Below are 27,981 nucleotides of genomic sequence, written 5' to 3'. Positions count from 1 at the left end.
GCTCCTCCCTCCCCATAAATTCCTCCAGCGCCCCATCGCGCCTCTGGTCCCTGCCAATCACGCTGGACCACCCTCTCGGCCCGCCCCAGAGCGCACACCCGGCGGGTCCGCGGCTTCGCCCGGGAGGCGGAGAAGCTGGGGCTGCCAAAAGATGGAGTGTGGTGCGGCCGGCGGCTTCTCCGAGGAGCAGTTCCGGGAGGCCTGCGCGGAGATCCAGCAGCGCGCGCCGGCAGGGGCCAACTGGGAGCTGCTGGTGGAGACCCTGGGCTTCAGCATCTACGGGCTGCTGGACCAGGTAGCGGCCGGCCAGCTGGAGGATCCCAGGCAGTCGCTTGTCGGGGCCAACCTCCCCAGGGGAAGCGCGGGGCAGCGGCCTAGGAAGTCAGGGCCGGAGTTGGTCACGCGGAGCAGGGAGGAGCGAGCGCAGGGGCAGTGCTGGCAACTGACTTTGCCCCTGCAGTTGGGAGGTCATCCGAATTCAGCCTAAGTCTGAGGCCCAGGGCGGTAGTGGTTTGTTGGAAGCTAATGATAGGGTTAAAATGCAGGACTGCAGAGTCTGAGCCCCATGCACTTGGCTGCAAGGGACGTGGATCCTCCTCCCGGGTGGGTGCTACTGATGTGTGTATGTTGGTGGGGTGGAGGGAACCTTAGGGTTTGCATACAGGTGGAAAGGAGACCAGACTTTTCAGAAACTGACTGGATGTGCAGGGTGATAGTGTGTGTGCAGAGCAGTGTGGCTGAGAAGGGAGCTAATATCATCTCAGTCATTTTAGTCATTTCATTTCGCAGCTGCCCCTTTCTTGTAAGGGGCACTTAAGAATTTAGTCTGAAGCTTTAGGGAGAAGATTAACTTAAAGGGTAGGAGGAATAGAGTTGGTTATTAAGCAATTCTCCAGGCACTCCCGGAGGCCTTTGGAATCAGGTAGCTTTTCCAGGTGGAACGATTGCGTTGTACCTGAGACCTTTCATCAGTTACAGTGAGTGATAGTAGCTGAAGGCACATGGGATAATAAATCACTTTTAGGCAAGTGAAGTGAAATCAAGGTTTACTGGCAGAGAACCAGAGTAGTATAGAGTAGGGAGGCACTCTGAACGTGTGTGTAGCAGGGCCACGGAGTGTGACAAAATGAACAAGAAGCTCACAGTCCAGCGCAGGTGGAATTAATTTCTGAGTGTAATTTCATTAGGTGCCTTGGTGCCAAAGTGGACATGTTTTCAGACAAAATCTTTTATTCTTCTGACCATTCCATTTTCCTTACCAGCCATATCCAGGCATTTGCCAAGTTTTGTCAATTCAGCTGCTCAGACAAGCCTGATATCTGGCCCCCTTCCTTTCCCTTTTCATTCCTTTGTGGTTGGCACTTTGGATGGTACCTTTCACCTAGAGTTGCAGAAGACTTCTGGCCTTCCTCCTTCCTCTCTGATCCCTTCCATCCTACACATTACAGCCTGATCAGGCACCTGAAGGAGAGGCTGTGGTCTTACCACTCCCCTTTCAGTGGCACTGTTGATTCCAGAATTAATACTATTATAATAGCTCACACACTGCATGCTGTCTTATGTTCTACGCACTGTTTAAGTGCTTCACAGGTATTGACTTACTGAATCCTCATGTCAGTCTTAATGTAAGGCACTGTAATTATCACCTTTTTACCTATATGGAAATGAATGTGTGCAAAGGTTAAGGTGATTGCTCAAGGTCTGAACTGGGATCAGAACTCACCTGTCTACTTCCAGACCTGTGCCATGAGCAGGCTCCTGCATTGCCTCTCTGAGAGAAGTCAAATGCTTCTGGGTAGACTGTACAGATCTTTCTCAACTTATGATGGGTTTACATCCTGATAAACCCATCATAAGCTGAAAATATCATAAGCTGAAAATGCATTTAATACACCTCACCTACTGAGCATCACAGTTAGCCTAGCTGATCTTAACTGTGCCCAGAATGCTGTCATTAGCCTATTGTTGGGCAAAATCATCTAACACAAGGCCTATTTTATACTAAAGTGTTGAATATCATGTAATTTTTTGAAGAGTGTACTGAAAGTGAAAACAGGATGATTGTATGGGGGTGCAGAATAGTTGTAAGTGTAGTGGTTCACTGCCCCTGCCCAGCATCAGAAGGTACTATATCACGTATCACTAGCCCAGGGAAAGATAACAATTCAAAATTCAAAGTACTGTTTCTACTGAATGCATATTGCTCTTGTGCGTTTGTAAAGTCAAAAATTATAAGTTATCTTGTCAAGTTGTTGACTGTATTGAATTGCATTAAGGCTTTTTATTTTATCCTGTTTCTTTTTATTTTTTAATGTTTATTTATTTTATTATTATTATTTTTTTTAATTTTTTTTTTTTTACATTTATTCATTTTTGAGACAGAGAGAGACAGAGCATGAATGGGGGAAGGTCAGAGAGAGAGAGAGGGAGACACAGAATCTGAAACAGGCTCCAGGCTCTAGGCTCTGAGCTGTCAGTACAGAGCCTGACACGGGACTTGAACTCACTGACTGCGAGATCATGACCTGAGTCAAAGTCATCCACTTAACTGACTGAGCCACGCAGGTACCCCAATGTTTGTTTATTTTTGAGACAGAGAGAGAGAGAGAGAGAGAGAGAGAGAGAGACTGAGTGGGGAGGGGCAGAGAGAGAAGGAGACACAGAATCCTAAACAGGCTCTAGGCTCTGGGCTGTTAGCACAGAGCTTGACTAGGGGCTCGAATTCAGGATTGTGTAATCATGACCTGAGCCGACGATCAACAGACTGAGCCACTCAGACGCCCCTCATACTTCCTGTTTGTTCATACCATCTAAAGATTTCCACTCTATTGAGATGAGTGAACTAGTTTGGTCCCAACTTACATTTCCAGCTTTATCTCCCATGACTCATCTGCACACCCCTTGTCCTCCAGCCAGCCCAGAGCACTCTACCCTTTACTCCAGTGAGCCAGTGCTTTCTTGCTTTTGTGCTTGTGAGCTGAGACAGTGCCTGGCTTTCTATTGTGTCTTGTTTCCATTGTGTATTGTTACATCGCAGGGCCTGCCTCCCTCCTGTGGGGAGGACATGAGTGGTATTCAGAATAGTTCCTATCCCTACTAACAATACCGTATGTCTTATTTCAACCTGTTGAGGGAAAAGGGCAGTCATGGTACACTGATGTAAATTACAGGTGTTCCCAGGTAACTTCTTTAAGTTTAAAGGCCATGGGATTCCAGTAGGTGTGCCCTGAGCCTCAGCAGCTAGGACAGAGGGCCATTGCTCCATGGCCACTTTGTTCTCCATCTGTATTAACAAATGTCAGGAGGCCCTACTGAGTTAGGGTATAAGTCCTTTCCTAGAACCCTTCCTGGGTTCTAGCATTTTCCAGCATTATTTGCTGCCTGGCCCACTTTGCTAAAGCCTCATTTTCTTTCCAGTTTGACTCCATGTTTTGCCTTCTTCCCAGAAGAGAATTCCCTCCAATTTCCAGTTAGTAAATCTTTCCATCCGAATACCATACCTTATCAAAAGTGAATTCACTTGTCCCACATTCTGCATAGACCTGCACCTATCTGCCCCAAAGCCCTTTTCTGTCTTGTGGGCCAGTGGTGTTTAATCCACCCTGCATGTTACCATTATGTGTCTTTTCTTCTACCAACCCAAACCATTTTACACACATGAGTGTATATGGCCTTGGGTCCTCAGGTCCCCAACTGGGGGCTCAGACCAGAAGACCTTGGTCCTTCTGTTAGTCTTCATCTTGATTAATCTACCTGACTATTGCTGCAGGTGAATCCAGGTGAGGTTAGGTATTTCAGTCTTTGCTTTCTGGCTTTTTAAATTCCAACAATTAACTATAAAAAAAAAAATACAGTGATTGAAAACAAACAACAACAACAACAACAAAAAAACTATAAAAAAAATACAGTGATTGAAAACAAAACAAAAAAAAATAAAAATAAATTCCAACAACTGGGGTAAACAGAGTGGACTTGTTTGGAGCCCTTTAATGTTGAAGGGCCAGGGGGTACGACTGGTCCATCTAACTTTAGGTAGTGCTACTTTTGCCTCAACCCCATCAACATTTGCTTCATTCATCCTGTTTCTTAATAACCATCTAAAGATTTCCACTCTATTGAGATGAGTGCTCTGATTCTCCCCTCTCTTTCCCCATTTTCTTGTTAGTCTAATTTTTCTTGGCATCTTTAAGACCCATATAAGGGATACTGAGATAGGTAATCTGGTAAGTCTTCTTGGATTGCTCGAATTTTGCAGCAGTAAGGTTGTTACACATAGTACCCATGCAAAGGGGACCTCCTCTATCAAAGTATTTACCATGATTTGGCTAAAAAGCATATTTAATAGATGAATATCTCCATCATGATAAAGCCAGTCCAACATGACTTGCATATAAAGCATATTAGTGGCCTCATGGGGTGGGGTAGGGAAAAGCAGGTAACACTAGGAATTTTTATGATAGGAAGAATCGGGCAGCCACCCTTCTCAGTGTAAACAGATTTTGCAGTGGCTTTTATCCATTCCACCAGGTTGACTGTTCCCTTGGGAACAACCTACTATGTATCTGGATCATGTATAGACATTTATGTTAATCCACCATGAACTGTGACGATGATCTATTGCATGTTTTGAAAAGACTGAAGTGTAGGGGCATTTTAGTTATCTGGTGTAAAAAATAAATTATATTAAATTTAAAAAAAGGTTGTAGCTTTTTCTGTTTATGTTTTTTATTTATTTTTGAGAGAGAGAGAGAGAGAGAGAGAGAGTGCACAAGCAGGGGAGGGACAGAGAGAGAGGGAGACACAGAATCTGAAGACAGGCTCCAGGCTCTGAGTAGCTGTCAGCACAGAGTCCGACGCGGGGCTTGAACTCACAAACCGCGAGATCATGCCCTGAGTCGAAGTTGGAAGCTTAATTGACTGAGCCACCCAGGCGCCCCATAGATGGTCACTTTTGATATACAGTATTTTGATACTTTTTCATTTTCTCTTTTTCTATTAAATCACAGGTTTTTGACTTTGAAAGTTTCTTTGAAACCATTCTGTTCAATGCCATCATCTTTTTCATTCACTTCTTTTTTCTACTTCCTTTGCCTTTTGTTTCCTTCCTCTCTTCTCTTTTTTCCTCCCCAGGTTGTAATGTCAATAACTTACCATTACATAGTGATTTAATTTACAAAATGCTGTCACGTGTAAGTTGCCTTTATCCCTGTAAACAAATCTGGAAGATAGGTAGGGACAGGCCTATTTTCCTATTTTACAGATGGAAATAATACCCAGTTGTTAAGTGAGCCACACAGGACCTAATTACTAGTAACTAGACATGAACCAGCCTACTTTGATAAGCTTAGCACCAAATATACAGCTTGCTTCAAGGCAAGAATTACTTTCTCTTTCTGGAGGATAAGCAAAACTAGCCCCGAACTGCCACATGGTATCATGGGAAGAACATGGGTTTTAGAGGCAGACAATCCTGGGTTAAAATCTCCATTCTGCCCACTGTCATTCATTTTTTTTTCATTCAGAGAAGATTCATCAAAGTGCCTCCCATGTGCTATTGCCCTCACAGGCACTGGGGATAAACAATGAATGGGAAGATGTGCCACTGTTCCAATGAATGAGTTCTTGAACAGTGAACGACATTCACTGATGAGAATAAACCCGTATCATGTAATGATACATTAGGTGAAGAATGCTATGAAGACAGTAAAGTGGGGTAAAGGGGTAGAGAGATGGTATCACAGTGGTGGCCAGGGATGATGTGATGTGTTTTAGATGAGGGAATCTGGAGAACCCTTCTGCCGAGGTAACATTTGAGTGGGGACAGAAATGAAGCGAGAGGTTGCATCATGCAAATATCTGGAGGAGAAATGTACCAGAGAGTGTTTTTCAAAGCACAAGCACATTAGGATCACCCTGGGAGCTATTAAGACATGACCAAGCCCTACTCTAGAATCCTGGAATTAATTGATCTGGGGTGTGGCCTGGGAAGTCCTTTGAAAAACTCCCCTTTCGTTACAGGGGTTGATCATTCTGTTGTCTCTACTTTTGTGTATGTTTGAAATGCTTCATAATAAGCTGGTTTGTTGTTGTTTTTCTTTTCAATGTTAAAACTTCCCAGGAGATTCAAATGGACTTGCTGGGTTTTAAATCACTGTAGTAGGGGGAACACTGAGTGCTAAGTTCCTGAGTCAGGCTAAGCTTGCCTTGTTTTCCAGGAAGAGCCAAAAGGATACAGGACTGGGGTGAATCTATGGTTGGAGAGTAGCCAGGGGCCAGGCCCCACTTACTAGCTGGGTGATGTTATTCAGTTATCTTTTCATTTTGAAATCCCAGCTTCCTCATTTTCAAAACAAGGATAATATTTACCTTTCAGAATTACTGACCTCTCAACAGTCATCAAATGAAATGGTATATGGCACAATGGTATTTCTTTTTTTTCTTCTTTTTGTGTTTTATTTCTAACCAGTTGCCAAGTGATGCTGAAGCTACCAGTCCAGGGACTATACCCTGAGTACCACCAATGTATGGGAACCATCTAGAATGGTGCTGGGGGGTGGAGAGTCCTAGAGAAGCAGTGGAAACTGAAAGGTAAGAGGGAGAAAGAATATCTTAAGACAAAAGCAACACCATTTGAAGACTCACTCTCCTGATTTTTAAGTTAGTGGCCACCTGGGGGAGTGAATGTTGACTTCTGAGCTGTGCCAAGAAGTCTCCCTGGTAGAGAAGGGCCACAGGTCACTTACAAAAGCGTTCCCAGTGATCTGCAGTCAGGTCTCCTTGGAGCTCTGGGCCACATCACCATGCCAGTTGACACTGTGACATGCCTACAGAGAGTGTGAAATCAGCAGGCAGAGCTTTGCACCCTCAATTTAGACCAAGTAAGTAGTGGTCTGAGCTGATGGGGTTAATGGCTTGACTTCTTAACGTTTTTAAATCTGAATGTCTGGCGCTGTGAGAAGGGACTGCCTGCAGTGTGCCTTTGTCCTTTAATGGGCCTTCTAATCAAGAAGTTTGCTCAGGAGCTGAAGGCTCTTTTCCAGGGACTGTTCTTTTCTATGCTGTGTACCTACTAAAATACAAAAAGCCTGGCATTCCTAGGAAAATGGTGTTTAGCCAGGCTGGGCTAAGGGAAAGTTTGGCCTTTAGGTGAGAAGCACAGATTTAAAACTCCCACAAAAGGGGCGCCTGGGTGGCGCAGTCGGTTAAGCGTCCGACTTCAGCCAGGTCACGATCTCGCGGTCCGTGAGTTCGAGCCCCGCGTCGGGCTCTGGGCTGATGGCTCAGAGCCTGGAGCCTGTTTCCGATTCTGTGTCTCCCTCTCTCTCTGCCCCTCCCCCGTTCATGCTCTGTCTCTCTCTGTCCCAAAAATAAATAAACGTTGGAAAAAAAAAATTTAAAACTCCCACAAGAACAGGTTTACTTCAATGGCTGAGAAGTTTCCACTAGCACCCCACAGATGAGATCATAATCGTCAGGAGTGTCTTCACTTCCAGATTACAGGAGTGTTCTGCCCCCTTCTCTCACCCTTTTACCTCTCTGCTAAGGGAGGAGTAGCTACCGCCATGAGTGACCTAATGATTATTGGACCTGGGACACTTATGGAGCCACATTTTACTAGTGGGCAGGGCCACCATGTCTGAATGAGGAGCACCCATGTGTGGCATTCTTCTACCTGCCACAGACTGAGGCCAGCTCTTGTGCTCTCTTGCTCATGCTCTCTCTCTCTCTCTTTCTCTCTCTCTCTCTCTCTCTGTGTGTGTCTCTCTCTCTTTCCCTTTTTCCATATTTCTGAGCAAGCAGGTGGATGGATATATCAGAGCCTCAGGTCTTCCCCTCCTCACCTCTCTCTCCTGATGAGCATGTGGTGTGAGACTGTGTGAGAATGCTGGTCCCAAGGTTTAAGTTGGGACTGAGAGGAGAGGGCTGAGTAGGACCTCCCACTCCTGTCTTGCTATAAGCCAGGCTTCATACCCTCACCCTGTCTTTCACCAAATTCCTCCATGGGGATCACAGGAGGTGACTATTAATAAAGCAGAACTCTGATTTTCATTGGGCCTTCGGGACTCTGAGAGAAGAAGTGACTTGTCAGCAAAGATTTGGACATTCTGGATCCTTGGACACAATACCATACCAATTGAAGCAGGGGCTGAATTGGAGCAGTGTCAAGTGCAATATGGTTCTTGCTGGGTCTTCCAACCTGCTGTTGACATCAGAGTCACCACCTATGGGTGGAAGAAGAATTCTAGGGGGCCCTTCAGTGGGAATAGTCTGTTACTTCACAAGCTCACAGTCCCTGGACATAATTTTGTGAGGCTATTTTATCCATCAGGGAAATTATGTAAATGAATGTATTCATGTAAGAAAGGGAGCATCCATGCAAATACGAACCTTTGAATTTTAGTCTGGGACTTTTAATGTGTTTCGTTTTTTAGTGGGGGAGAGAGGGAGAGAGAGAGAGAGAGAGAGAGAGAGAGAGAGAGAGAGAGAAAGAGAGAAAATATGAATGAGCCAGGGAGAGAGGCAGAGCGGGAGACAGAGACAGAATCCTAAGCAGGCTGCATACTCAGTGCAGAGACCCATGCTGGGCTTGATCTCATGACCCTGGGATAATGACCTGAGAGGTAAAATCAAGAGGTGCCCCTTTAATGTGTTTTTACGACCCAGAAAAGCTTAGATGGGGTGCCTGGGTGGCTCAATCGGTTAAGTGTCTGGCTTTGGCTCAGGTTATGATCTCACAGTTTGTGAGTTTGAGCCCCACATTGGGCTCTCCGCTCTCACTGCAGAGCCTGCTTCGGATCTTGTCTCTCTCTCTGTCCCTTCCCAGCTCTCTCTCTCTCCCTCTCTGTCAAAAGTAAAGAAACACTAAAAAATTAAAAAAAAAAAAAAAAAGACCCAGAAAAACTTAGAGATAGACTTAACCACCTTATTTTGCCATTTAGTTTAGGATAGATACTTCTCCATAGCTACCTTTGGGTGAATGAAAACTCCAAAATATTTGTTCATGTGCTTGTTCAAGCAGTCTTTAGGACCTATTGTGTGCCTGGCATATGCTAAATCCCGGTGATACCTGATGAATAAGACAAAGTTCATACCTTCAAGAAGCTTTAAGACAATAAAACAAGCACTTTATATGTTATATAGATCTCAGTTTCTGACCTTTATCATTTTTTTTTTTTTCTCTCTTGGAACATCTTTTAACATTTCTTCCAGAGTAGGTCTGCTGCTGCTGATTTCCTGCAGTTTTTATTTGTTTGAAAAACTTTTTATTTCTCCTTCACTTATTTATTTTGAGAGAGAACAAGGGTGAGCAGGGGAGGGGCAGAGACAGAGGGAGAGAGAGAATCAGAGCATTGTCAGCACAGAGCCCAACGTGGGGCTCAATCTCACGAACCAAGAGATCATGACCTGAGCTGAAACCAAGAGTATGTCGCTTAACTGACTGAGCCACTCAGGAGCCCCTCTCCTTCACTTTTGAAGGACAGTTTCACTGGATATAGCATTCTAGGTTGGTGGATTTTCTCTTTTAATACACTATATATTTTATTCCACTCTCGTTTTACATGGATGGTTTCTGACAAGATGTCTGGTGTAACCTGCGTCTATGTTCCTCTATAGGTCAAGATTTTCTTTTTCTTTTCTGAATTTAAATAGGATATATTTTGCTAACTAACTTGGATGTAAATTAAAAATAAGTTAATTAAAAAAAATAAATAGGGTATATTTAAGTTTTTTTTTGTTTTTTTTTTTTTTGTATTTGTATTTGTCCCGCATGGCGTGCTCAAGATGGGCAGGTTTACTTTGAAGGGTGGTCTGAGCCTGCACAGTAAACACCCATGTGATTCAAAATAAAACCTAAATATGACTATGACACAAAGTTTCCTCTCTTACATGTGTAATTGCAGTACGACTCATTGGCAGTTCAGAGTTTTCCGGAGTTGTATGTTTTGGAAGTGGTGGTAGCAATGGTTTCGAGCAGGGATCACCAGACTTTTCCTCTAAAGGGCCAGTGAGTAAATATTGGAGGCTTTGTGGGCCAAGAGGCAAAATGGAAGATATTATGTAGGTGCTTATATAACCACCTAGAAATGCAGAAACAATCGTTAGCTTGTGGACGGTTCAAAAATAACCAACAGGACAGATTTGGCATCACCTGGCTAAAATATGTTTCTGACGCCTGATTGCTCTGTCATTTTAGGATTTATGAGCCTGAGACTCTAGCTGGGTTCTCAGTTTCCTCATCTGTAAAGTGGAAATAATTCCTGTTCTGCCAAATTTGTATGGGGATCCAATGAGAAGATACATTTTGAAACACACAGTAAATTAAATGGTTTTTGTTGTGAGCCATAGCTAAGTGTATACGTCCTACCCAATATACTCCCCAGAGGCCTGGTTTATACCTGTTGTCCTGGTGATATTTTTACCACATCCCTTTCACTCTCAAAAGTATGCTGGTTGGAATGATAAATAATACGGTCATCCTTGCTATAACTATATGCACTTCAACAGCTTTCTTATTTATCCAACGGTATGTTTGGAGAGGTCAGTGACAATCCAGAGGCAGTATCACAGACCATGACCTCAGCTGTCCGATCACTGGCTGCAAGGCCAGGTTCTACGGTCATTATTTGAGTGACTTTAGGTGAGTTTCACAGACTTTTTTTTTTTACAGCTCTAATGAGGTATCATTTGTATACCATAAAATTTACTCAGTTTAAGTGTACAGTTCAATGAATTTTTGTAAATTTGTGGAGTTATGCAGCCTTCATCACAGTCTAATTTTAGAACATTTGTGATATCCCCAAAAGACACTTCTTGTGGTTGTTATCATTCCCAGTCCAGACAGCCACCAATCTGCTTCCTGTCTCTGTAGACTTGCCTTTTCTAGAAATTTCTCCGAATTCCTTTAGCCTCAGTTTCCTTGTCTGAAAAATGGGTTTCCTAATGAGCCACACTTCATATTACCATTGTGTGGATTAAGTGAGATAATCCGATATCAGTCCAGTGTCCGGTATTCAGTAAGCACTCAGTGAATGTTAGCCATCATTATTATCTTACCTAGCTATGTGCAATCCTTAGGGATTAAACCTGCCATGTTTTCGTAGAGAGATCTAAAATATTAAACCAGATTTACGCAACTGCCTTTTTTTTTTTTTTTTAATGTTTTTATTTGTTTTTCAAGGGGAGAGAGAGACAGAGCATGAGTGGGGGAGGAGCAGAGAGAGTAGGAGACACAGAATCTGAAGCAGGATCCAGGCTCTGAGCTGTCAGCGCAGAGCCCAATGCGGGGCTTGAACGCACAAACTGTGAGATCATGACCTGAGCCGAAGTCAGACGCTTAACTGACTGAGCCACCCAGGCGCCCCACAACTGCCTTTTTTTTTTATCTTGATACACCCTTCCAAGTGGCAGCTGTAGCTTGATTCCTGTCATTAGAATTGATGCTCTTTGGTGAAAAATACTTACTTTTTGTAACTTCAGAGCCTGTTTACTTGCCACAGAGTGGCTGGAGTTGGTCAGCTTCCACAGTCAAAGTTGAGATCTTGTCCCCTCCTGAGGGATGGGAATGAGCTCTTCTTTGAGAGGTTAAGAAAATTCAGCACACACTCAGAGGTGCATTTTCAGGATTAGACAAATGTGATTTATCAAGACTGTTCACAGTCAGTGAGGTCAATGCAGATGAACATCATAATTTACAGAGATGGGGTGACACCTTTCTGGATCAGGTGGGGGAGAGGTAAAGGAGGTCTAACAGATTAGTCCTCTGAGGGAGCTGCAAATGTCAAATGCAAACATTGTGACATTTTGGCATTTCTCATATGTAAACACATGAGCTCTTACAGAATTTACCCTGCTCAGGACAAATAAGTGTGCTGTTGGCAGTAGTGTTTCTCAAAATATGTTAACCTTATAAATGCAGTTGAAAATAAAATGTCCAGTTCTTTTATGCATTTGAATCAGCACTAAGAAATATAACAATCTGATGTTTAGACAAGTGCCCCAGAATAACAGAGTATTTTAAAAATTACTGATTAGTGATATCAGTAGCAAATCACCAAACCCTGTCCCCACACCTCCACCATTTCTTCATTTATAAAGTGGAGATAATAATATGCTTACCTCACGGGATTATTTTATGTATTAATCACCAAGCACAGTGCCTGGCTTCATACTCCATAGATGTTAGTTTCTCTAAAAAATGTGCATTATGTTACAGTTCTGAATCCTCAAGTATTTAATATGGAAAAGGGGATCATCGTACCCACCTTATGAATGACAATGACATCTAATATCTGCTAAGTACTTATGTGTGAGGCACAATGGTAAGGATTTTAGATGGATTAGCTCACAATCCTCATAATCATCCCCTTAAGTACAAATTCATTAGACCCACTTTGCAGCTGAGGAAAGCAAGGCTAGTGGGTAGAAGAGCTTTGACCCTACTGGGTTGTGACTCTGAGCCCATGCGGTAACCACCATGGGGTATTTTCTGGTTTTTGAGATGACTCTGGAATAATACACGTAAAGATAGCAAAGCACTAGTCCGTTGAAAGTTCTATTATTCATCCTTTCCCATTCCTGCCTTTCTCCTGCTCTGGATCTGAATCTCTACAGAAGAGGCATCTAAAAAATATTCCTCTGGCTGCTTGGAGGCCTGTTAGACAAACACACCAGGCTTAAGGCCTCAGGGGAGCATCTCAGTGGGCGGTCCATTCTGGGTGGTCCAGGGAAGGAGCAAGAGCACTGGCTTGGGGACCAGAAGGAACAGGTTCCCGTCCAGGCTTTGCAACCAACAGCTTCATCAGTGGGACCCTTGGCAAGTCACTGACCTCTTTTACGTAAAGGTCTAAGGCCCCTTCTGGCTCTAAGATGCTATGTGATGGGTCTTCTTTATCTTAATCATTAGATTGTGGTTTGGAGCAATGGTTTGAAGGAAATGTGCAGACAGTAGGGCTAAACAGGAGACACTGAAGGAAGTAGAAGGGCCCATGTCACCTTCTTTCTGGCTGTCCCAAGTACTAGCTGTGGGACTCAAGCAAGTAATTTAGCCTGTCTGAGATAATTTCTTCACATAAAGATGGAGATAACACTAACATCCCCATCTCTATCACAGAGCTCTGTTAAAGATTACATGAGGTAATGAATATAAAACTGAAAACTGAACAATTACTAGTATTAGTAAAATAATTTATAGCAGGTCAAAGTGACCAGAAAACTTCAAATACAGAATGCATGGCTATTGCATGACTACTGACATCACCAGGGGGAAGTATGTTCCAAGCTCAAAAGCCAAGAATATGTGTATGCCCGATTTCTTCCCAGGGCCAAGGATACAGCAGGTCCTAGCAAGTTTGTAATTTTATAATAAAATTTATGTTAATTTCTTGTAATTATACTTTTTTCTTTTTTTTAAAATTTTTTTTTCAACGTTTATTTATTTTTGGGACAGAGAGAGACAGAGCATGAACGGGGGAGGGGCAGAGAGAGAGGGAGACACAGAATCGGAAACAGGCTCCAGGCTCTGAGCCATCAGCCCAGAGTCTGACGCGGGGCTCGAACTCATGGACCGCGAGATCGTGACCTGGCTGAAGTCGGACGCTTAACCGACTGCGCCACCCAGGCGCCCCTACTTTTTTCTGACCTAGTGGAAGGAGGTGGCACTTTCTATAACAGTGTGTGGAGTTTCAGATGTGCAAAATTAAATATACTTAATGTTGATTGACACTGGCCATGATCTCTTCCCTCTCTTCCTTGACAATGCATTGTAGCAATGCTTATGTACTTCTGTACCGTTTTAATGGATTTATACATAATAGTTTTTCCTTGTAAATGCATCTAAGTCTTATTAGCACTATTCTGGCCATCTGCTTTTCTACTTTAGAGTAATAATGCCAAGTAAAAACAAACCTGGACTCACAAGGAGAGACTTTTATCCAAAAGGATTATTGCAAAGTGGGGAGAGAGATTATTTTAATAGGGAGAACGCTTTGACCATAAGATCTGTGGATGTCTCAAGAATGAGGCAAAAAGAGTTTTTCTTTTATAGAGATGAGTAAACAAGGTGAGAAACCAGTGTGAGGAAGTGAGATAAAAGGTGGCATGCCTGGATAGTAGATCAGAGAATATTTTGCCCTGAGGCTAATCTGTTCTCAGGAGGGGCTGTATGCTGGCTCAGCCTGAGGGTGGGCCAACATTTAGGGGAAGAATGAGAGAAACTGAACCAGTCTGGTTCACAAGCATTTTGTTCTGATTGGATCAGTGGGGACAAGCAGTTCAGCTAATCATTTATGAGGCAATGCAAGGGAATTCAGAGCGTCTGTGTCTGGCCTTGTCACAGGTAAACAAGGGCAGCATCTGGGAGTCTTATCTAAGTCCTATGGGGAATGATGGTTCTTTGCAACAAGCTCTTTTCTGGAACACAAAGGAGAGGGGAGTTTCTTAACCTTCACTGTTCCCCCAAATCACAGGACTCCTGTAAAATTCATTGTTGGAAAGGATCATTTTTATCAATTAAGATTGCTTTTAGCTGCAAGTAACAGGAAACTGTACAAACAGTGACTCAAAGAGGGGTTTATTTTTCTCATTTAACAAGTAGAGCAGGGGTCAGTAGTTGATGGCACTGGTTTAGCTGATCAATGATGCCAGTAAAACAAGGAGTCTTTTTAGTCTTCCTCCTCATGTTTGGTACCTCTTCGTTACAAAATAGCTGCTGTAGCTCCAAATAGCCATAGTCAAACCAGTGTAGGAGACCGGCAAAGTCATTAGTTGTGTACATTGCCACAGAGGTTCTCTTAGCAAGAAAGAAGGCACTCTGTGCTACGGTAAATCTTCTGTTTCTTCTCGTCACTGTATTCTACACAAGGTATTTACTGATTCCCTACCACCGAATAATTTTTTTTCAATTTTATTCATACATGGAGAATTAGAAAAATATACACCAAGTTTTACAGCGTGATAAATAAATGGAGACATTCTTACAAATGATTTTCTGGAGGAGCTTCAGGAAAGCCAAGAATCTCTTGAGTAAACTTATTTGGAATCATTTATTGAATCATCTACTGAATCTTACACATAATGCAGAAAGTTTATATTTCTAATTTTAAGGAGATCTTACACATCAGTAATAAAAACTTTGCCCAAATCAAGCCAAGCTTTATTCCCTTTCCTATCAAACTATTTGCACAAACAATGGTACCCAATCCTGATGAGATGTTCCTGTGCTATTGGCAAGAGTATACATTGGTATAAATTCTTAAAGCCTTATAAAAAGCATGAAGAACCTTAAACTTATAAAAAAAGCATATAGAACCTTTACTAAAATCTATCTCTAAGGAAGCTTTCCTAATGAAAAAAATTAGATGGGGCTCCTGGGTGGCACAGTCGGTTAAGTGTCCGACTTCAGCCAGGTCACGATCTCGCGGTCCATGAGTTCGGGCCCCGCGTCGGGCTCTGGGCTGATGGCTCAGAGCCTGGAGCCTGTTTCCGATTCTGTGTCTCCCTCTCTCTCTGCCCCTCCCCCGTTCATGCTCTGTCTCTCTCTGTCCCAAAAATAGATAAACGTTGAAAAAAAAAAATAAAAATTTAAAAAAAAAAAAAGAAAAAAATTAGAATTATGGACCAAGTTGGTCCATCCGAAATAATAATTATTCCAGCAATATTTATATTTATAAAAATATTAGAAACGAAGGACTGAATGAGAATAACTAAATTAGGTCTGATCTCTCCATAGAGAATACAAGTTGTTTAAACCATATTATTCCGATTTTGTAACATATAGAAGTATTTATGTACTTAAAAGAAATATGTCAAATATTACCAATAGATCTTTGTGGATTATGGGGTTACATGTCATTTACATTTTCCTTATTCAGTTTTTTGCATTTTCCAATTTTCCTATAATGAATATTATTTCTACAGTTATAAAAAATTCACTTTATTTTTTAAAGGAAAGTAAAATCATGTGTATGTTTGCAGAGATCCTTGTCAGAAAGAAATAATAGGTGAAAAGGTGCATTGATCCAAGAATTTTGGTGGGCTGTTACTTGAAAAGAACATTTTATTGATAGACAAGGGAAGTGTTGTTACCAAGCATTTTGTTCCTCTGGAGTCCTGGCATTTCTCAGTTCTGCCACGAAGGGAGTGTTTAAAGGAAGTTGTAACAATAGTTCGTTCTTCTGTATTCACGTAAATCACATCGTTTTATTTTTCTCTTTCTAAGAGGGCTTTCTGTTTTTCTTTTCTGTGATATGTATAGGACTGAGGTCACTAAGGACAGTAACTAAATTCAGAAGGGGAAGGGAACCAGTGTAAGGAAACAGTTTGTCTTAAATTATCCAGATAACCAAAGTTAACTCATGTAAGCTGAGATCATTATCTCAATGCATAATTATCCCTTTTGCTCAGTATGTACAGAAAATGGGGCCCCAGCATTCCTGAACAGGGAACTGTCTCTCTTCCAGAGATGATTAATAAATGTATGAGTATGTATAAACCCTCACTGTCTTCCCATCTGTGTGAGGGGAGGGCACAGGAGGGAGGAGGAGGTGTTTCTCCTGATGTTTGTCTTTCTTTTGGGGTATACAAACTAGCAGATCTAAATACTTCGCGTGCTGTGCTCACAGCATGTGAGGTGTTTAGATCTGCTAGTTTGTCATTTGCTGGTTGGAAACCTTTGGTATAAAGTCACATACTTTTAGAGCTGGAAGAACTTTATGAATTCCATTTCAATTGCATCTTCCATTTCTTACCAGTTAATTTAACAGATAGATGAGATTCTTAAACTAGGATATGTTTTGCCCTGGGTTATGCCCCCTGAGCCAGGAAGCCCTTGTAGCCTCAAGATCTCTACAAAGCTTCACCATGTTTACCTCTTGAATTCACATGTTCGATTAGTCAATAACATTGAGCCAATAACATTGCTTTAGCACATGGAAGAACCTGTCATTCTAAAAGCATCATTTTTGTTTTATTTGTTTGCTTTTGCATGGAAGTTAATCTAAAAGCCTTTGGTTTAATCTTAACAGTAAAGCCTTTAGGCAAGGGGAGGGTCAGGAATTGTTAGTTGCCATTGTAGGGAAAGTGAAATGCATAACATGGCCAACTCTAGCCCCAGAACCCTCACCGAGGAGGATATGGTCTCACATGAAGGAAAAAAAAGGCCGCAGGTGGGGGGGGGGGGGCACTCTCATCCTTTGGAATCTAGAAATGGTCTCTCTCTTTTTTTTTAATAAAGAGGACTAATGTGATTTGAAGCTGATGTTTTATACACAAGTTCTTTACATAAAAAGGAAGTTGTTGACAAATTCTTTCTTGGCATTGATAAAAACAATGTGTTAGGTTTCATTATGCCATGGATATCTAAAATAGTAACCTGTCCCCTGAGCATTAGATGCCTATATGACACTCCCACTTGGATGTTTAATAAGCATCTTAAACTCAAAAGTAGAATTCTTGATATCCCCATAGCTCACATATCACCTCTTCCCAAGTGTTCTCTATCTTAGAGCATGGATCTCTCATTTACCTAGTTGTTCAAGCAGAGGTTCTAAGTAATTCTTTACTTTCTCTTCTCCACAGGCAATCTGTCAGCACTTCTTGCTAACATTACTTCTAAATATAACCCTAAATCACTGACTTCTCTCAATCACTGTTGTCACCTCCTTGTTTAAATCACCATCATCTCTTATCTGGACCATTGCACTGGTCTTCAAACCATCTCCTTGCTCCCTTATGATCTATTTTCTACCAAGCATCAAGGATCATCTTTTTATTTAGTGTTCCTCTGTTTAAAGTCACTCATTGGTTTTCCTTAGTAATTAGAACAAAATCTTTATCCCATCACCCTGGTTTACAAAGCCCTGTGGAGTCTGGACACCACTGTCTCTCTGACCTCAGCTCCTACCACCTTCCCAATCCACAGTTCTCTGGATCTTATGACTTCCTGTTTTTTGAGCATGAAGGTTCATAAATGTGAAGGTCTTCCCTATACCAGGAATGGGTTTTCCTTATCTTCCCATGGCTGGTTCTGTCTAATATTTAGAATAAGATGTTCTGATAAAGTTATCCCTCATAGAGGTCTTTCCTGATTACTTGATTACGTAGGACACCCCTTGCCCCCAAAACAGGCACCACTGATGACATAACTTTCCTTATATACTATTCAAATTACCTAGATAGCATTTATAGCCACCGCCACCACCACCACCACCAATGTCTACAATAAATGTATGATCCACTAGAGCAGGGGCCTCATCTGCTTTTTCATTATTGTGTTACCAAGACCACAGAGGAGGTACTCAATAATTGGTGTTGTATGAACATCTGCTTTTCATATGCTGTGTCATCCAGCTGTCTATTTGGAAATCAATAGATTGTTTTGCCTGTTCTGTTTTTACAGCAGACGGGACTTTATGAGTATAAAGTCTTTGGTGTTCTGGACGACTGCCCTCCGGCTTTACTCGCAGATGTCTACATGGACTTAGACTACAGAAAACAGTGGGACCAATATGTTAAAGGTGAATAACATCTATTATTAAGAAAAAAAAATCTAGAAAGTAGAATCTATTGTTACTTATTCCAGCTAGTAGAAAGCAACAGGTTCAATTTCTACTATGTTATGTTTTATTTTTAATTTTGGCATGAAAGTCTTAAGTGTTGGGCTGAAACGTGATTCCTTTGTGATTCCTTTGTGATTCCTTGCATTCCCTTAGCTGCTACTCTCCAGTTTGCTCTGGGGGCTCCTTTGTTCTCACTGGAAGTTCAACATCATCTCACATATCTTGGTAGTCATAGGCAGCTTCTTGGAGGAGGTGGTGTCCAAGCTTTGTTTTGGAAGTTGAATCAAAGTTTTATCAACAAGAAGAATGCATATAGGTGAGAGGGTGAGAAGGTGAGGGGATGGGGGACTTGAGGCCATCTGAGGCCCAGGGAACAGCATGAATAAAGGGAGGAAGGCATGAAACAGCATGGTATGTTCAAAAACTGTGAGCAGTTTGGTTTTATTATGTTATTGGGGTAGCAGAATGTAGAGCTAAGGCAGGAGGAAGGTCCAGAGCTCCAAGGCTCCAGTTCTTAGATTTTGCCCTGAAAGTCAAGGAGGAGGGGAAGGGTGATGCCCTGAAGGAGAATGCCACCTGTGAAAGGCATTAAATAGGGGTTCCTCCTGTCACTTAAAGGTGGGAGTGGCCTCTGCCAAATCAGTCACAGTGGAAGAGAACTGCAGAACTAGCCAAGGTGCATGTAAACTCTGAAAGACCTTTGCTATAGTCAGGACTTTTGGTTGCAAGCAACAAAAAGTTAACAAATGCCAGTGTAAGAAACGGAAAAGAGTTTATTGGTTTCATGGCATTGAAAAGTCCAGGGGTATCTGACTTCTAGGACAGCTGCATCTAATGCTTAAATAACTTCTCCATCTCGACTCAGTTTTCTTCTGAGTTGACCTAATTCTTAGGCAGATTCTTATGTCATGGCAAAGATGGCCACCAGAAGATCCAGGCTTATAGTCTAACCATATAAATAATAACCCCACAGGAACAGGAAGGAGCATTCCACTTTCCTGCTCACGGCAGCCAGAGCCCCAGAATTTGCTCTCATGGCCTCCTGTGGATGTTTGTCATGGTTGTGGTCTCCTAGTGTTTTCCAGTACCCTTTCTATCTAGGAAGAACTGTGATACTTGTCCATTCAAGGGAGAAGCCAGATGTTCTCTGTCCCAGTCTCCTCAGGGGTGTAATATAGATGTTGCCAGTAAGACACACATGCAGCTTCAATGTGAGAGAGAACTGCAGCATGTAAAATCAATTTTCTGGTGATGGTCAGGGCTAAGGTGTCTGACACTGGGAGAAACAGTTGCAGAGCCTCTGATGTTTGGTACTTGGCATCAGCCATTCACACTATGGTGTCTAGTCCGGTAGCAGCAGTAGTTTGGCTTCTCTGGAACAATCCTGAGGTTCTAAGCCCAGCTCTGGTCCTTCTAGATATTCTGTGAGCTACCTGAGGGCCTTTACTAAACCACAAGGTAAGACCCTGGCCAGATGCACCATCCCTGAATGAATCACTGTGGCTACATCTTGCTCATTTTCCCAGCCCTGAAATTAATGCTGAGTCAGTCCTGCTTAAACCGCATAGTCAAGGAGGGGAAGGGTGAAGGAGAATGGAGATCACTGGTTCAAGAAGGGGGAGGTGATGCTGAGTATGCAAAGGTCACAGATGTCTACTTCTTCCCTTCCTCTCAAGGGCTGTCTTTAGTCTCTTGTGGCACCAATGGGCAAGCTCTTTAATCCATGGTCTTCTAATAGATTTTCCTACCAAAGCTGAATTAAAGAATACTTTTCCCCCATCAGCATCTCCTTAAGGGTCTGTCATGGTTACTTCAGCAGCCTTGGCTTGCCTCCTTCTTTAAATAAATGCTTAGTATGAAGGCATACTGCACAGCTTGAGGTCAGAGGGTGTACATGCCATTGAATTCTTTTGCTCTCTCCAGCCAAGTTAGCTGCTATTTGCACACTATAGAACGATGAAATATTAAGGGAATCTGGTCATTGCAGTCATGGTAGTGTGTAAAGAAACAGGGGAGAGAAGCAAGACACTTAGGGTTAGCCACAGCTATGCCACTTCCTAGCTGTTTAGGAAGGACACTGCCCTGGCTAGAACCTTCATTTCCCAGTTGAACGCACTAGACTGGGTGACTCAGTTCAGGGCTAGCTGTAATAGGTCAAGAAATCTAGAGAGAAATCAAAAGCAAAACTACTGGTACTCTAGTGACATCTGCTGGTTGCCCTGATTTTAAAACCTGAACGTTTATTTTTGGGTGCCTGATTTTGTTCCATTGCATTGTATTTGAGAATCTTGCGTGTGCTATACAATGGACACGTTTTGTTATTTTATTTTTACTGTGTTTTAATGTCTACTAAACTCTGCTCTTGGGCAACAAGCTTTTAGCATTAATGAATCTTATTTCTCCTAGAATTCTGTGCCTTATGAGTTAGTGGTTTATCATTACCCTCAGAGATAATCATACCTAGGCTTCTTGTTAAATGAAGCCCAGAAAGCTTCCAGATACATTAACTTCTTTTGTTCTCCTTAGAACTCTATGAAAAGGAATGCAATGGAGAAACCGTGGTCTACTGGGAAGTGAAGTACCCTTTTCCCATGTCCAACCGAGACGTATCCTTTCTCAAGGCACATCACTACTTGACTTCCTAAGTGTTTCTGTGCCCCTTGGCTATTGCCCAGTGGTGTCATGCCCATGGCAATGTGGACAGTGTTGCCCTTTGATTCTTGCAGAAACATCTGCTGAAGCTGTTGCTTCTTGTGTGGCTTTTGGAGACCTCAGAGTGTGATTTCTGGGCCTGACCATGTGGAGCATCTATGATTGTGGTCACTGGAGGGCAGCTCAGACTTTCCTGAAAAGTTTTCTAAGGCTTGAATTTGTTGGCTCCAGAAATGGGGACCTGGAGAGAAGTTCTTCTAGTGTTTACAAATTTCCTCAATCTAGAGGTGGAAGTGAGCACCCAGGGAGGTAAAGTGACAGAGGCATACATACAGAGTGGGGACTGCAACTCACACCCTCACTTTTCCAGCCCTCCCCATCTCCTCTCCAGTTTGAGTGACCCCACAGCGATCCCTCCTTGACTGCTGGCTCTGGGTACTGGGGATATGTTTCTTCCCCAGTTTCCTCATTTATCATTAAAGCAGTTGAATGGAATGTGGGGAGTTTTAGCTAACAGTACAAGGTTCTAGGAGGCCCTCTCAGGACAAGCCTCCTATGGGGGATGGAATTTCAAGGACAGGCAGGGTGGGGGCAGGATGACTGAGGGGTGAGGTTTCCACTCCTTCACTGTCCTCTTCAATCACAGCAGTCAAGTGTTTTACACACTGAATTTCCATAGAAGATCCTTTCAGCAAAGGGTCTTGTGGATTAAAAAAAGTTTGGAGAGCCACTGAATTTCTAGCTCTGACATTATACAAGTTTGTATGTTCTTAAATAATTATTCACAAGAAAGAGAAGGAGCATGCGAGTGTGTTTTATAGAAAGTGTGTGTGTGTGTGTGTGTGTGTGTGTGTGTGTGTGTGTTTGCGTCTAAGTGTGTGTGTTTACCTTGGCTCCAACCAGATTATAAAATCCTTAGGGGTTTATTTCTTTTTTTTTTTTTTTTTAATGTTTGTTTATTTTTGAGACAGAGAGAGATAGAGCATGAATGGGGGAGGGTCAGAGAGAGAGGGAGACACAGAATCCGAAACAGGCTCCAGGCTCTGAGCTGTCAGCACAGAGCCCGACGCGGGGCTCGAACCCACTAACTGTGAGATCGTGACCTGAGCTGAGGTCGGACGCTTAGCCGACTGAGCCACCCAGGCGCCCCTTAAGGGTTTATTTCTTGCCCGCATACTGCTAGGTAGTTGGTACACACATGGTACATATTTCAACAGATCGTGGATTACTTCTTAGGTTTTATGTGGTTACCTCTGATCCTACCAACAACTGTGCAAACTGAGTTCCATCATCCTCATGTTGTAGTCAAGGGAACTGATGCAAAGAGAAGTCAGAACTTTGCTGTGGTTTACACAACTAGTGGGTGGCAGAGGCAGGTTCTGGTCCCAGGTGCAGCTCTTTCCAGAGATGGTGACCTTGACCAGGGCATGAGTCCATCTCTCTGACCTCACTGTGACACTGCTGGGTAGGTCTTAGGAGTGACACTTGGGGCTACTTGAAGTTCTATTTAATTGGCTTTCCAGGCCCCACAGTCCCACAGTGAGTTTCTCATATGCACATATGTCTCTCCACTAAGGGTTAAATTTTTGAGAACAGACAATAGCGCAGTGGAAAAGAACATTCATTTTGAGCCAGAGATCCCAGACTGAATGTGAGCTTATTCCCTGATTTGTTGTGTGATTTTGGAAAAGTCCCTTCGCTTCTCTGGACCTCAGTGACCTGGTGGTTCTCTGTTCATAGGCTCTATGGAAGGCCCAGCAACCTCCCAACCCTTTGAAGACCTTTGCCAAGTCTTAATAGATCAGCTGATTTTTCCTCAATGGAGTGTCAGGTGATATCTGTCACATGAGCTGAGCAAGTTTTGGGAGAGAGTAGGACAATCTTGGCTGTGAGGAAAGAGGCCTGGGGGAGGAAAGCCAGAGCCAAAGCAAATTCATTTCTCCCCCAAGACATTTGAGAACTTTACGCGTCAGTCCACAGAGAGCGGGGGCAACATCCCATCCTGCAGGCTGAGTGAGGGCTGGGACCACTGTGGGTGCCGCAGAGACTCTGAGGTGGCATGGGGCTATGGTTGTTGCTGTTATAGTAAGTATAATTGTGTTATACTTAGGGTGATTTTTTTTTTTAATTGTTTAGTCTTTGAATTCCTTCTAGTGCAAAACCTAAAATTCTATTGAGGCCTGTCTAGCTATGAAAGTCTAACTACGTTTGGGGGCCAGATCTGGGCTTGCATTCAGGTTCCAGTTGAGCTATGGGTCTTTGGCAAGTTTCTTTACTTTTCTGAGCCTCAGTTTTATCATCAGTAGGATGGGGATACTTACACCGAACTCACAGGGACCATTTCAGGATCAAAACTGGTACTACATGTAAAGCACATAGTAATGTCTGAATAAATGGTAACTCTCACTGCTTCTTAGGATTAAATTATCTTCTCTAGAATAGTGCCATAGACATAGTGAGTGTTCTACAAGTGTTTATTGAGATGAAATGGCTTTGTTATTTTTGGTGAATCAATGTTGACCCAGAGAGGACATCTACCTACTAAACATTCAGGTGCGTAGGTTTCTTCCTATGACCAGCAGGTGTAAGTAACATTGCTTGGCCATCCTCTGTGCATAGAAGTCAGCAACTAGAGCTTTGGAGGAGGGAAGGACAAAGTTTATGGGGTGCCTGTTCTGCCCTGGTTTCTCCATTGCCCCCACCAAGCATGCCTGCTGAGCAGTGTAACCCCCTTTCTCTACAGAGGGAAACTTAGCCTCAGAAACAGGGAGTAACTAATGCAGAATCACACCACTGATGAGTGATCAAACCTCTGATACCTCACAGTGCCTTCTTAGAGAAAGGAGGAGGGGTTTCTCTATATAATTAAAAGCATCAAGGACTCGTTCAAAGGTAGGTAAGGCATGCTGTCAGATGAGAACATCAGACAGTATGGGACACCATCTTACAGTGCAGGTAGAGAGACAGGGCAAGGAAGTGAAGTAACAGTATAAGGGAACAAATGCCAGGTGAGAGGAACAGAGTCCTCTCCCTTTGCCTCTGGCTTGTGGGGTTTCCTTCTGCCCATCTGTAAGGCTGGCATTGATATCATGCCTTGACTGGCAGTACAGTACATCTACATCCGGCAGCGGCAAGAGCTGGACGTGGAAGGGCGGAAGATCCATGTGGTCCTGGCCCAGAGCACTTCTGTGCCGCAGTTTGCTGAGAGGCCTGGTGTGATCCGGGTAAATCAGTACAAGCAGAGCCTCGCAATCGAGAGTGATGGCAAGAAGGGAAGCAAAGGTAAGGCCGGGGTGCATGTTGGTGCACTGACCAGGGCCACCTGTATCAAGGCCATGCTGATTGTGAGGCACGTAAAATTCATGGTGCTTATTCCCCGAGTTCAGAGGATGGGCACGTGTAGAAGACAACACCTGGAGAGAGACTCCATTCTCCCCCAGAAACTTGAGTGCGTGGGGGACATTTAGATCTGACTCAGCCCATTCTTTACGACTCTTGCACTGTCCGGATGAAATTAGAGCCAGAAGGTTTAGAGACTCTCACTTTAGATTGGTCCTCGGGATACATACATTGGGCCTGAGGGTGGGCAAGAAGGCTGGCAGCACTGTCTCTGAGGACGCAGCTCCTGCCCAGCAGAAACCCAGAGACTCAGGACTTGCCTCTCTGGAGTTCCAGCCCACGTGGAGAAAAGCTGTGAGCAGAGTAGGCATACGCAGCCGCCTACAGTACTGGAACAAGTGTGGCCTTGCATGTGAGGCAAAATCTGAAGCTTAGTTCTGACGCTTTTCAGATGTCACCTTGGACATGCCACCTAACTTCTCTGAGCCTCCATGTTATCATTTATAAGCTGGGTTTGTTCTTACCGACCCAATTGTACCATGAAGGTAATAAAGAGAGAAGTAATTAAATGAGATACTATATCCAGGTGTATAGAACATTGCCAGGTGTTTAATGAGTAGCAGCAAAATGTGCCTGTGACTGTGATTTAAAAATGTTTACATATAAATATTCTGGGAGACAGGGAAGAGAAGTCCTCCTGAATCCTGTGCTCCCTCCCTTCTTTCTGAATCTAAAAGGGGAAGGTTGGCAGGGTTTGTTTTTGTCTTTGTAACATTTTTCCTCCTCCTGAATTGTCTTTTCTTTCTCCTCTAGTTTTCATGTATTACTTCGATAACCCTGGTGGCCAGATTCCGTCCTGGCTCATTAACTGGGTCGCCAAGGTGAGATCCCAGGAGGCAGGAGGGGGAAGTGTCTTTGACAAATGTTGACTTAGTCCAAGGGGCTGTCAGGCTGAAGAGACATCCTATCTCAGGCCTAATGAGGCTCTTTTATGAAGCAGCTTGGTTGAGTGACTACAGTTAGGACTGAGGTTGCCAACACCCAGGATGTGGAGGCTGGGACAAAAGACAAAGAATCCTTAGCTGGAATGTCAGACCCTCCCTGCCGGCAACACCCTGCTGGGATCACTGTCTGGATCCTCCTGACAATAGCCTGCTCATTATAGAGAAAATGGGGCCTTTAGACCCTGCCCTGCTTATGGAGGAGTCTGGAAGGCTAACCTGGCTCCAGAGACAACCAGATGTGTCCAAGCCTGGAAGCCCCCAGTTTTGTTACTGATGTTGTGTTGTGTTTTGTTTCCCTGTAAGGAGAGGGAACTGCTGTGGTACTGGATCACTGCAGACTGCCTAGGGACCTGGCTTGATGAGAATCATTCAGCCTGCTTTGGAGACCTACTTCCTGGTGGGAGGGCTCAGCACATTCCCTGGAGAGTGAAAAGCGCACAGGCTTTGAGTCAAATACATGTGATTTTGAATCCTGGTCCTGCTTCTGTCTGTGTAATCTAGGGAAGCCATCAATTTCTTCCCTTTTAAAAATGGAGATGGATACTACCGACCCTGTAGAGTAGTAGTAAATAAAGCAGTGTCTGGGGAAAATCTTGTACACAGTTCGGCACTGACTAAATAATAAAATAGCCTAACCCTTTGCCCCCACAGCCTCACCATTTTCTAATTCTGTAAAAGAAGTCCTTTCTCTGATTTCTGTGGAAGAATCCCACAACCCAACCCAATCCCATTTCCTATGTTTTTTCTCTCCAAAAAATGGTGTCTCAGAAACATCTTAGCTTTTTACTAGTGAAAGCCAAGGCATACAACAGTGTCCCCTGTTGTCTAGTCTCGCCTGTGCCTTGGGTCTTCTGGCATTATCTGTAGAGACGTTCTGTTGAAATTGGACAGGGGACCTACTGTCATATTTATTATTCTCAAGGCATCTTTGTTTACCTTTGCCACATCCCAAAGAATCAGGAGTAATGTCTGTGAAGACACAGAAGTGACAAGTGTTCTTTCCTTTGCAGAATGGCGTCCCTAACTTCTTGAAGGACATGGCAAAAGCCTGTCAGAATTACCTCAAGAAAACCTAAGAAAGGGAACGAATGGTGTGTCCATGGAATGATGTCTCTGCAAGTGCCACAAGCCCACTGATGCTCAGCTTTTCTTTCACTATTCTATCTTCGGACGCCTGCACACTGTCCCACACATCGTCCCCAAGTGTGTTTGCCTGATGCCTGGCTTCCTTTGCCACTCTCCCCACCCCGGGACTGGCTGCCTTCTTCCACTATTGAATGTGGGTCAGATTAGGGAAACTTTTGCTTGTTTATTTTTAAAAAGGGAAGTCCTCAATAGGGGACACAATCATTCCATTGTGCCATCTTAGGGGGATGGGTGGGTGGAGAAACAACAAATGCAAGGGCAACCAATCCTGGCAAGCTGGCTCCTTCCCAGAATGTGACTTCTTGCAACCCAGGAGGGGCTGCTGGGATGCCATCCCCTTCAGACTGGACTCTTGGTGCATCAGACTGGGAGACACGTGCTGATGTCCGTTTGCCTGATGCTTTGGTGTGTTGATTTGGCTGGGGTCTGAGGTGATGATCCCGTAAGTCTTTCCACCATTTGTACTTGTAGAAGATCCTGAGCTGTTTTGATTTCAAACCATGTTGAAACACATGGCAGGCCTGATTACACACTTAATGTGATAGCCATGTTTTCTCATCATCTATGTCTGGGATTCTCCTTCCCACATGCCACTGGAGAGAGGCTGACCATACCTCACTAGCTCTGCATTTTATCAGAAACTGAGGCATCATGATGGCTCTCTGGCAGTTTGCAAAAGTCAAAATACTGTGCGCACAGCTGTGACAAAGTGTCTTTATATGCAATAAAATGAATTTCCCTTCTAGAATGTTTGGAGATTCTGAAGGGATAAGAGTTCACAACCAGGGAAATATTAATTAGTGGATTGGATGACTCTACAACTTTTTTCTCAGGAATTCTACCTAAGATGTCTGCCTCTTCTACCGCTAAAAGACGTCCAGTTTCCTGTTTTCTCCTGAATTTTGGTAGAGCAAGATATTCTGTGGCTCAAGGCATAGCCTTAATGATCTCAGGGAAAAATTGTAACCACTGTGTGTGATGGCACTGAACCCTGATTAGGGGTCATAGACATTTAGGATGTAAAGCCAGAAGCAAAGGATTTATTAAAATGTGATACCTCAGACTATATGTTTTCTCTCTGGGAAGAAAACAGATTGAATACCAATAAATACAACGTGACATAAATTTGTCCTGTTTGTAGTTTTCTTGGTACCTTGCTCCTTTTGTGAGAATGAACCAGTTGGGCCTCGTTTGTTTGCAAGACACATCCAACCTGAGTAATGAACTTGAGCATAAAAAAGAATTTTAGGTGCACTTACATGCAAGGCCAGGTGTAGGATGGACTC

At 43.3% G+C, this 27,981-nt stretch overlaps 1 protein-coding gene across 3 annotated transcripts; it reads left to right on the top strand.

Moving 5' to 3' along the window:
• Nucleotides 1–29: 29 nt before the first annotated feature.
• On the top strand, nucleotides 30–27,820 carry PCTP (phosphatidylcholine transfer protein). 3 transcript variants are annotated; one of them, XM_040497070.1, is made up of 6 exons: nucleotides 30–295; nucleotides 18,398–18,512; nucleotides 21,081–21,160; nucleotides 24,317–24,488; nucleotides 25,359–25,426; nucleotides 26,560–27,820. In XM_040497070.1, the coding sequence occupies exons 1-6, from the start codon at nucleotides 152–154 to the stop codon at nucleotides 26,623–26,625; spliced, it is 645 nt and encodes a 214-aa protein (XP_040353004.1). In that variant the 5' UTR covers nucleotides 30–151; the 3' UTR covers nucleotides 26,626–27,820. The 3 variants fall into 3 exon arrangements, with proteins under 3 accessions (XP_040353004.1, XP_040353003.1, XP_040353005.1); XM_040497069.1 differs by having other exon boundaries at nucleotides 39–295; nucleotides 18,395–18,512; XM_040497071.1 differs by lacking the exon at nucleotides 30–295 and adding an exon at nucleotides 6,281–6,588 and having other exon boundaries at nucleotides 18,395–18,512.
• The last annotated feature ends 161 nt before the right edge of the window (nucleotides 27,821–27,981 follow it).

This window comes from Herpailurus yagouaroundi, unplaced genomic scaffold (genome assembly GCF_014898765.1).
Source record: "Herpailurus yagouaroundi ecotype Mexico unplaced genomic scaffold, PumYag 189, whole genome shotgun sequence".
Classification (NCBI taxonomy): Eukaryota; Metazoa; Chordata; class Mammalia; order Carnivora; family Felidae; genus Herpailurus; species Herpailurus yagouaroundi.
The sequence above is the reverse complement of the archived record's forward strand: the minus strand, read 5'-3'. Positions and strand labels throughout refer to the sequence as shown.